Below are 11,455 nucleotides of genomic sequence, written 5' to 3' on the forward strand. Positions count from 1 at the left end.
TTTGATTGCAAAAAAAAAATTAAAAAAAAAAAATTTTTTGTATGTTTTTTTGGCTTTTTTTAATTAGTTTTCGAGTTTTCACAATAACTAGTTGTTTTCATTTGAACATTCCCCTATATATATATATATATATATATAGGATTAGGTTCAAACTTGAACAAAATCCCAAGAGTGAACTGCGTGAATTGATCTGCGCCCTTGATTTTTATGATCTTGAGATTAAAGTGAGTGGCATGATGGTAATTATTTGGTTAATTTTTTCCATTTAATTAAAATACAAAAAGGGTATATGTGTAATTTCCATTTTGCATTGATTGCATAAATCTCGTTTCTCTCTCTCAAATCAAGTAATCAACATATTCAACCCTAGATCTGGAAGAAGTCGTTCTCTCTATCTTCATCTTCATCACCCCTGGCGCATCCTAGCCTCTCCCGCGGATCTTTCACCAACAATTTCTCTATCAAATCCTTAGCCTGCGCCATTCCCTTAACATCCACCTCATCAAACCTAACCGTCTTTGTTCCTATATTACGCAATGTACACTCCTTACTCCTTCCCCTAAACGGCGTTGTTTCGTACAACAACTCATAAACCAACACTCCAAACGCCCACCGGTCCACACCGTTTCCATGACCGTCACCGGAGATCAACTCCGGCGCTAGATATTCATGTGTACCTACACACGACTTCGAAAATGTCACACCCCCAAAATCCACCATGCGGAGTATCACCGCTTGGAGGCATGACATGACCAGGATCGAGCCACCAATCATATTGAACAACGTAATTAAGTAAATAAAACCAACCACAATACAATTGGTGACCAAAAGGAAATAACCAACGTTAAGTTAACAGCGGAAGCATAAGACGTAAAACCAAAACATAAGTTTAATAAGTTCATAAAGTTCAAATGTTAAGTACGGGACATAACATTCCATATCCCCCAACGACCTCCTCCTCGTGCAAGCTCCATAAGCATCTAACGACCTATAAGGCATGTAACAACGAGTCAACAAAAAAGTTGAGTGAGTTCACGGTTGGTTGTTTAGTTTTTAATTTGTTTCCGAAAACATGGTTTGTCTTTTGCTGGCTTACTTGTCGTGGGGGTTACCCCATAGTTGAAAATACGATTAACCAATTCCTTCTTTATTACCCAAACCATATCCATGATCAGTGGGGGCTTCCCCATGTGAACCACTAGACCGTTACCATATCGACTACTAACGAAAATAAGTTGTGCCCTACGTCAATGTCTATCATCATTGACAGTTTGACATAGTCCATTAGTACACGCCCGTCCGACTGGCACAATGTGAGGTTTGTTAAATCTAATAGCGCTATTAACTAATGACCCGCTCGCCATTGGCCTCGGCGATTAAGTCGATATAAAATGAGGGACTTAATGATAGAGTTTTGTCTAGTAAGTTTTTACGGTTGTTGTCCTACCCAAGGAGGATGAACGTACGTATTCTACCCAAGGAGAATACGCAGGATTAATATTGGCATCCTACCTATGGAGGATGGCGGTACATATCCTACCCAAGGAGGATATGTAGGTTCCGTTTTAATTCTTTAACCCATGCCCAACCACTGAGAATCCCATGCCTTAGAAAGTGTGTGAACTCACCTTGGTTTGCTCGGTTAGATTAGTTACTCTAATAATCAGGAAATCAAGCACGTCCTAATAAGGTACAGATAGCAATCAGATTCTCATGCATAACACGTATCCTACGTACAGTTTATCTACTCATTACTTCTATCACGTACCACACAATTCTAATGTCAAGGTACTTTGTTAAGTTATATTATTTTACCCTAATATAATATAACTATCTCAGAAAATAAACAAGTATCCACACAAGTGTTCTAGTATAAGATATATATTCTAAATATATATTTACCCATTAAACCAACCTCCGACACTTCGTATTTTGTTACAAAAATTATGGCGAAGTTTATATTCGAAACACAAGTTATAAAATATACTTGTAACGCTTGTTTAGAAAAATATTTTCTAAGTGTTGGAATTTTTAGAAAATTTCGCCAGAGTTTCCTTTGTGAACGGAGGTGTCCATGCTTATTAGCATATCATTTTCTTTTCAAGAATTCATCCAAACAATCCTCAACCAACAATATAAAATCTTTACTTATCAATCTTGTTAAAAACAAGCATTAATTTCTACATCATGAACTTGAAAGTTTATAAAAATGTGTAGTAACTTGCTAGTGTATTTAGTAAGTCTTGTACCCCTTTAAAGTGTGATTGCCTCTTTAAAAACTCCATTTTTAAAGAATATGGATCTTTACAACTTATGTTCATATTTTCTAAAAATGCTTCTTCATGTATTTTTCTTGTTACACATGTGTTTCTTCACTTTGTTAACCACCAAAATGATGTATATTTATATAAGAACCAAGATTTAGTAAAACTTGTATTTTAACTTAGTTTCTTGGTAAATCATATTTGAAACATTTAGATTTACAAGACTTTAAACCTTCTTTGTTCATTATTTTACAAGAAACTTTATATTCCTTCAACTTCATGACTTTTGTGAGGATGATCCATAACCTTTAACATGTTCATCCTCTCATCTTGCTAGATTATGTTTCTAATCATGATCTAGCAAGATTACATGATGATCAACACCATTTCTACAAACAAACAATAATCAACAAGCATAACAACTTATGTTCATCAAGATATCTTCATCTAGCAAGCTTATGTTCATGTTTTCTTCATATGATTCATTAGTGTTCTTGATGTTTTGATCATGATTCATCATTAACCACTTAAAATAGATGTGAAATAGATAGATCGAGGTTCTTACCACTAGCACAAGGCTAGGGATGATTCAAGTGTAGAAATGAAGAGGATAAAAGAAAATAAGAGAGGTCCTTCCACTTCCAAAGCCACCAAGCTTCCTTGTATGAACTTAAACACCTTTGTATGCTCTTGGAATGGTTGAAGAAGATTGGATGAAGGTGGATGTGTGGGAGTGTGGGTTCGGCCGAGAGGTAAAGAGGGAGGAGGAAGAGAAGTGTGTTGAAGTGTTGTTTAGAGAAATGAAGGTTATGTCTCAAGGTTAAACTTATAAACTTTCTAACTCACAATTTTCCAATGGTTCATGTGTTCTTAATAATGAGACAAGATCTAATATAATAACAAGATATAATCTTGGTGTGGGGCCCTTTTTGGCCGATTATAGGTTGGGGGGGGGGGTAGTAGGCTAGGTTTAAACCATATAGTTACTTCATAGTTGAAAATCAAGTATATAGTTAGGGATTTAGTTACAAGATATTTATATGGTGTGTTATGATGTTCGGGAACCGTAACTAGTTCAGAAAAATAAAAACAATGCCTCTGGTAATATTTTAGTGTTTCGGGTAATGTCCGGGTGTTCGGTTAGATACCATTTCGTTAAAGTGCTAAGTTATTCCATATAGTGTTGATGTGTGTAAAATGCAACATATAAATCACATCAATTAAGGCATAAAACTAACCCTTTTTAAGTACTAATGTAGGAAAAAGAGTGTTTTTGTCTTTCTTTTGTATTTTCAGGATGAAATGAGCTCAAATTCACAAAAGAAGCAAAAAGACAACTAATTCTAGCATAAATACAAGAAAAGGAATAAAAGTAGACTGCCCGGACCCTCAACGGCATCCTCCAAGGAAAAGAAGAGAAAGCAGAAGACTGAACACGCCCCGTGTCCAGCGGACACGGGGCCGTGCCCAAGAAGCAGCATAAAAGATAAACCTATAGAAGCTTCCATTGCCCACCACAGGGCCGTGTCCAGCGGGCACGGGGGCGTGGTGAAAGTACAGCAGGCGCATTAATTGTAATTGCGAATTACAATTAATGAGGAGAGAGAGTGTCAGACGGGCACGGGGGCGTGTCCAGCGGACACGGGGCCGTGCCCAGCCTTCTGTTCAGCCTATAAATAGGAGTGCTTGGTTTCATTCCATCTCATCCCTTGGCACACCACCTCTCTCACACTTCATCCACCACCCACCACCACCATAACACCATCATCCACCACCATCATCCATTGTCCATCGTAGAGTGTGTGAGTCGTCTCGGGATCCAAGATTGATCGTAAGAGTTCTTGACAATCAAGGCCATGTTTGCCTAAGTCTCTTACATCACTTGGTGAAGACAAGTGTTTAGTATAATACTTTTTATTTTTAATCTTTTGCACTTTTTATTTGGTTTTGTATTAATGACTTTAATAACTAGTTACTTATGTTGAAGGTGATCTTTCCTTATCGTTTGTCCGTGGTGTCTTGGCGTTATTTTACTGTCTATATAAAATAAAAGATTTTCACCATTCATATCTCCACGGTCTATATGGAGGTATGTTGGCTACCTGGTCGGGGGTTAAGGGAACGGTTTGGTAAGGGTCTTGCCCTTGTTCAGCGTTTAGAGGTCCTGCTTGGGACCTGGGTCAAATTTAGTAGGATCTCCTTCAATGCCCATAGGTATTGGATGGCGGGGATCCAAACTCTTTGACCCCCTCATAAGTTAACTACTATTAATACTATAACCCGGCTATTTAGGACTGTATCCCTGCTGACTCAGACTACTTAGCCGAGGGTAACGTCACCGCCGAAAGCGGGGCCTACCACAATTTGCATTAATAACTTAATTCATTATCTTTCAATAATCCAACCCTTTAGGATTGTATCCTTGCTGACTCAAACTACTGGGTTGAGGGTAACGTCGCCTTCAAAAGAGGGGCCTACTACAATAACTAAGATAATCTCTTAAACAAGTGCAAAAGTGCGAAAATAATCAAAGGTTATACTAATACACGTGTCGGATCCAAGTGATTCATCTTGTCTATCTGTTTTTATTTTATTTTATTTTTCAGCATTTAGTTAGTTTTTATTTTCTTAGATTAAAACATTTTTCTCACTTTTTGATTTGATTAGACGTTGAGGATAAACCGGTATTAAAAGCTCTTGTGTCCTTGGACGACCTCGGTATCTTACCAACACTATACTACGTCCACGATGGGTGCACTTGCCCATATGTGTGTTTAGTGTTAGTGAATATCGTGTTTTTATAAATTTAAAACTTGGCTAAAAGTGTAAAAAGGGCTTAAATATACATCTAAAATATATCACACTACACACGCATCAAGTTTTTGGCGACGCTGCCGGGGACACAAGGATTTTAAGAAAGTTAGGAATCAACGGCCTAATCATATTTTTATTTTTCTTTTTAATTTTTAGGATTTTTCTTAGTTTTTCAGCCTCTGCAGAGCTCAGCACGGGGCCGTGCCTGCTGAACACGCCCCCGTGCTCAATCATTGGAACTGGCAATCCTGTTTTAAGTCAGACAGTAAGCTGAACACGGGGCCGTGTCCACTTAACACGCCCCCGTACCCAAGATTCTCTTACTGAAAACAGAACCGTTAGATCCCGGCGGTTGGTAATTTCTGACACAAACATGAGTGATAGTAATTCTTTTTACTTTCGGCACTCTTATGGTGTGTGGTGTCGATTATGTGGAGGCGAACATGAGGAATTAAAATGTTATTTTCTAAATTACAGGCCCCACTATATAGACCCACCGATTCCTTATAACCTTAAGAGGGGCGAAAGTAAAAATAAGCACTATCTCTCCCTCGAATGCGCCCAGCCGGATATTCTAGGGGAAATGCTCCTTGACGAGTTATTTCAACTAGAAGAACTAATTCTCAATTGGTCAAAAGAACTTAGGAAGGATTTTATTGATCCGCCCCAAGATGATGACCATGAGGAAACGTTGGAACCGCATTCCGACAACCTCGTTGCTCCCGAAAATACCTTCATACCTAGAAAAGACTTCCCCCTGTGCCGATTGTGCCGTGAAGGACTCCCCATCGACTTCGTTCGACGCATACATAGACCTGAGCGATTCGGCATACACCTTCTTTAACGAGAGCCCGGAAAAGGGTTGAACTTATCCACCTAGAATGAAAATAGGAATTACCCTCACCGATAACCTCTTGCGTTCTCGCCTTAGTATAGGACAATTAAGGTATCTAAGGCACTTTGGGGTTGTTCCAACAAATCAAGAACCACCCGATATAAATAAGCTCCTTAGTAGCAACAAACTTCATAAAACAGCTTCCCGACACGGGGCCGTGTCCGGCCAACACGCCCCTGTGTTCATCAAAAGATTCCCTTCTGATCAGAACGTCAGAATACGGACAAACTGTGTCAGAATTCCATCTGCACACGGGGCCGTGTCCAGCGGACACGGGGCCGTGTCCAGCGGACACGGGGCCGTGTCCAGTGTGCTGTCGTTTTCTTTAAATGCAGCCTGATTCCTGCTCATTTTTGATCACTTCACTAAGCAGAGATTCCTGGGATCTTCACATATACCATCCTAGGTAAGTGCTAAAAGAAGGTTCCCAAGGACCATCTTGTCTTTTCCACTTTTGTTCATTTCTCCTTCTTCCAAAATTTTTCAAACATCTCCTCCATGGAAGCTTGGAAACCCCATGATTCCAATCTTCTATGAGAAGTTTGTAAGATTTTTGGCTGCGGATTCTTGTTTAAAGTTAGTTCCATAACTTTGTTTTAAATTATCTAAGCTTAAACCACAGTAAAAGAATGTTAAAATAATTTAAAACCCAAGAATCTTTAGACAAAAATCCTGCAGACCACTGAACACGGGGCCGTGCTCAGTGAGCACGGGGCCGTGTTCAAGGTACTGTTCTACAAAAGTTTAGTTATCTTCGGTTTCTTTCACAGAAAATGGCCAGCAGGAATAGCGGATCATCTTCACGAAATAACCGAAATGGAAGAAGTTCGTCCACGGCAGAAGATTCCCTAGTAAACTATGTTTACGCTTTGAGGGAAGCCATAGACGAAATGACGGGAGTAGAAGAAGCATTAGTGGACCGTATTAATCATCTGACGGTAGGATTGGAGGGCTGTCTTCGAGAAGTAAACCTCCTGCACCAGAGGTTAAACCTTCTCGCTTCCCCGCCTTTGGTTCCCGTGATAACCCAAAGAGTGTGGAATGTAGTACCCGAGGTCATCATTCCGGCCGAATGGCACGCCATGCACCAAATGCCTCAACCAAGGGTGGTGCAAGGAGTCCCGGTGAGTGTTCCTCCTCAAGCCACTGAAGAGAATGAAGCTACCTTCTACCTCCCAAGGGAGATAGAAGAATGGCTTTGAACAACAACCGAGGAGCCACCGACTAAAGGGTGTTACTACATCGGGGAGCTATTCCCGAAATTTTCCTAAATAAGTAGAACCTTTATGATAACCTCATGTATCCCTTAGTTATTTAGCTAACTATATGTAATTCTCTATGTTTGCAATGATATGATGGTCTCTAAGATTGATGGTTATTAATGAATAAAACACACTCATGGTGGTAATGGATGAAAGAGGGAACAAGAAAAATGGACCCATGCACAAAGAACAGAGCAACCCGACACAAATCTCCGTCACAGAAGGCTCAACACGGGCCGTGCCCAACCAACACGGCCCCGTGCTGAGCCACCTGCAGAAAAACACCCAGTTCAGGTAACTGGACACGGGCCGTGTTCAGCGGACACGCCCCCGTGTCCAGGCTTCTGTCTTAACTCATTAATTTCTGTTACTGGCACCTGACCACGGGGCCGTGCCCGGTCACCACGGGGCCGTGTCCAGGATGCCAGTAACATAAATCTTTGCTTTTTAACCCACTTTTACACATTCTAATCAACCGAAAATATTATTTTTGGGACACATCGAGGACAATGTGTAATTTAAGTGTGGGGGGGGGGATGCTAAAACCTTGAATTTTGCAAATCCTAATTACAAGCCTTACACAAAACTCTATTGGAACCGCTAAACACCCCAAATTTTTTCAAAAACTTTTCGTTTTTTTTACGACTTGCTTGTCTTGGTTTGATTTGGAAATAACAAGTTCTAAAAAGGTTATATTTTTACAAATTTACAACCGATAGCGTCGTGATAATAAAGAACCAATATAAGAAAATTACGAAACGGCATAACAAGTCTAGTTAAAAATTCGATTATATATACTTGATCACATTAAAAACCCATTCCCACAAAAGTGAGTTTTGAGCCTTTATTGAGCATACAAATATACATCTTTAGACTAAATGCTCATTTTTCGTTTCTTGTGTGAATAGCCGCTTGGTTCTTACAACTCTAGAACTTGCCACGATGATACATTCCCGGTCCTTACCAACTTAAACCCAAGTAAGTAAGTGATGGAGGCATTAGGACTAACCATATTTTTCTTTCTACACCATTATTTTTCATTTTTTTTACCACCTACCCAAAATCCCCCTAGTTAGCCCCTTTGAGCCTAAACCTTTCATTTCATTACCCTAAAACCTTTTCACCCACCAAAAACCATTTTTTATTTTTCACCCTTTATTTTAGTAACAAGCTCGGTTTTTCGTAAGCTCGCCATTTTATGTGACTTAAAAAAAATGATGATGAAGTCAAAAACAAACAAAAGCTATATAAAAAGCTTGTTTGGAGAATTACTTCAAAATAAAAAGTCACTAAAAACAAGGTATGTCACGAAAACCGACGCTTTTTACGATTTTCGCCCTTTTACTAACCACTAACCCAACCACCCACCTTTAACCCAAGCCTAACCCTTCACCCAAAAATTCCTCTTGATATTTACAAAGGTAAAAAGTTAAAAAGGAGGAGGATTGATTGCTTGGCAAGCCTATGGAAGGCGTAAATTCCATGCCGCTCTCGAGTGATTCACTAAAAATTACACCTTCGGCCGAGTGTTGAGTGATCTCCCGTGAGGTATGTGAACTTGTATATAAATGGAATTTTAATAAGGCATGCTATGCCCGAATAAATAATTTATCTTATGAAACGTTCTAAATAAATCATAACGAATAGGATTGTAAATAAATAAAAATAAAACTTACAAAGATCTTGGATTCCCGACACTCTAGGACAAGCCAAAAACCTTCTCTTCTACCTATTCCATTTGGGAGTGTAAGCCACATTTAAAGAGTTTTGCTTGAGGACAAGCAAAAGTTCAAGTGTGGGGGTATTTGATGTGTGTAAAATGCAACATATAAATCACATCAATTAAGGCATAAAACTAACCCTTTTTAAGTACTAATGTTGGAAAAAGAGTGTTTTTGTCTTTCTTTTGTATTTCAAGGATGAAATGAGCTCAAATTCACAAAAGAAGCAAAAAGACAACTAATTCTAGCATAAATACAAGAAAAGGAATAAAAGTAGACTGCCCGGACCCTCAACGGCATCCTCCAAGGAAAAGAAGAGAAAGCAGAAGACTGAACACGCCCCGTGTCCAGCGGACACGGGGCCGTGCCCAAGAAGCAGCATCAAAGACAAACCTATAGAAGCTTCCGTTGCCCACCACGGGGCCGTGTCCAGCGGGCACGGGGGCGTGGTGAAAGTACAGCAGGCGCATTGATTGTAATTGCGAATTACAATTAATGAGGAGAGAGAGTGTCAGACGGGCACGGGGGCGTGTCCAGCGGACACGGGGCCGTGCCCAGCCTTCTGTTCAGCCTATAAATAGGAGTGCTTGGTTTCATTCCATCTCATCCCTTGGCACACCACCTCTCTCACACTTCATCCACCACCCACCACCACCATAACACCATCATCCACCACCATCATCCATTGTCCATCGTAGAGTGTGTGAGTCGTCTCGGGATCCAAGATTGATCGTAAGAGTTCTTGACAATCAAGGCCATGTTTGCCTAAGTCTCTTACATCACTTGGTGAAGACAAGTGTTTAGTATAATACATTTTATTTTTAATCTTTTGCACTTTTTATTTGGTTTTGTATTAATGACTTTAATAACTAGTTACTTATGTTGAAGGTGATCTTTCCTTATCGTTTGTCCGTGGTGTCTTGGCGTTATTTTACTGTATATATAAAATAAAAGATTTTCACCATTCATATCTCCACGGTCTATATGGAGGTATGTTGGCTACCTGGTCGGGGGTTAAGGGAATGGTTTGGTAAGGGTCTTGCCCTTGTTCAGTGTTTAGAGGTCCTGCTTGGGACCTGGGTCAAATTTAGTAGGATCTCCTTCAATGCCCATAGGTATTGGATGGCGGGGATCCAAACTCTTTGACCCCCTCACAAGTTAACTACTATTAATACTATAACCCGGCTATTTAGGACTGTATCCCTGCTGACTCAGACTACTTAGCCGAGGGTAACGTCACCGCCGAAAGCGGGGCCTACCACAATTTGCATTAATAACTTAATTCATTATCTTTCAATAATCCAACCCTTTAGGATTGTATCCTTGCTGACTCAAACTACTGGGTTGAGGGTAACGTCGCCTTCAAAAGAGGGGCCTACTACAATAACTAAGATAATCTCTTAAACAAGTGCAAAAGTGCGAAAATAATCAAAGGTTATACTAATACACGTGTCGGATCCAAGTGATTCATCTTGTCTATCTGTTTTTATTTTATTTTATTTTTCAGCATTTAGTTAGTTTTTATTTTCTTAGATTAAAACATTTTTCTCACTTTTTGATTTGATTAGACGTTGAGGATAAACCGGTATTAAAAGCTCTTGTGTCCTTGGACGACCTCGGTATCTTACCAACACTATACTACGTCCACGATGGGTGCACTTGCCCATATGTGTGTTTAGTGTTAGTGAATATCGTGTTTTTATAAATTTAAAACTTGGCTAAAAGTGTAAAAAGGGCTTAAATATACATCTAAAATATATCGCACTACACACGCATCAGTGTCCTATATATATATCTTTTGTAATACTTTTAATTCCCAACACTCAGGAAAGCATACAGGACTATTTAGTAACTTTTTTGCACAAGACTAGTATGTTAACAAGCACATGTACGTATGACATAGTAATCAGAAAGCAGTTAAGTAATTCAGCACAGTCATCAAGCACTTTCATTAACATTAATAAATCGTACGGATACATGAAATTTTTATGGTTGTCACAGAAAACGCCGTCGTCGGCTCCGCCACAAACTCCGGCAACGTTTCCTCTTCACCTTTAGAAAATCCGAAACAATTCCGCTGACCTTTACTTCTGACGTCATCATTCCGTTTACCAGATGTGTGCTGGGGCCCACCTGTTCTTAAAGGTTGATAAAGTTACATTGTATATCTGCACTATACTCATATTTCTTATTATTAATTTTATTTTTCGTTTACAGATAGTTTTATCGTTGCCGTCACCGTCTCCATAAACACCGGTAATTTGTAGCATTTGTTTTAATCCCTTTTAGCTTTGATACCTTGTGGGTTACCGTTAATTTTGCAACCGGTAACTTTTTTTTGTTTTACTGATCTGCTGGACTATTAGGGTTCCGATTTAAGTTTTTTGGATCCTGTATTCTGATTTTGCTCTGTTTTAATGCGATGTACACATGTGTATAGCGTCTGTTTTTTGTGATATCTCAGTTTTTTTTGTGTATTGAATTGTAAAGTTGTTGATG

The 11,455-nt window shown here is 39.4% G+C and overlaps 1 protein-coding gene across 1 annotated transcript; it reads right to left on the reverse strand.

Annotated features, from left to right (window-relative positions):
- Window positions 1-366: 366 nt before the first annotated feature.
- On the reverse strand, window positions 367-11,226 carry LOC110870256 (serine/threonine-protein kinase WAG1-like). Its single transcript, XM_022119448.1, has 3 exons — window positions 11,172-11,226; window positions 10,934-11,089; window positions 367-677 (listed from the first exon to the last, which is right to left on the reverse strand). The coding sequence occupies exons 1-3, from the start codon at window positions 11,224-11,226 to the stop codon at window positions 367-369; spliced, it is 522 nt and encodes a 173-aa protein (XP_021975140.1).
- Window positions 11,227-11,455: the final 229 nt, after the last annotated feature.

The sequence above is a fragment of the Helianthus annuus genome, chromosome 8 (genome assembly GCF_002127325.2).
Source record: "Helianthus annuus cultivar XRQ/B chromosome 8, HanXRQr2.0-SUNRISE, whole genome shotgun sequence".
Lineage (NCBI taxonomy): Eukaryota > Viridiplantae > Streptophyta > Magnoliopsida > Asterales > Asteraceae > Helianthus > Helianthus annuus.

What these genes read in the sequence shown, in the direction of transcription:
- LOC110870256 (XM_022119448.1), bottom strand. Translation starts at nt 11,226, where the DNA reads ATGCTACAAATTACCGGTGTTTATGGAGACGGTGACGGCAACGATAAA. An exon ending in CGGCAACGATAAAACTATCT is followed by an intron (nt 11,090 to 11,171) that starts GTAAACGAAAAA and finishes CTTTAAGAACAG; the next exon opens with GTGGGCCCCAGCACACATCT. An exon ending in GACAACCATAAAAATTTCAT is followed by an intron (nt 678 to 10,933) that starts GTATCCGTACGA and finishes AGTCGTGTGTAG; the next exon opens with GTACACATGAATATCTAGCG.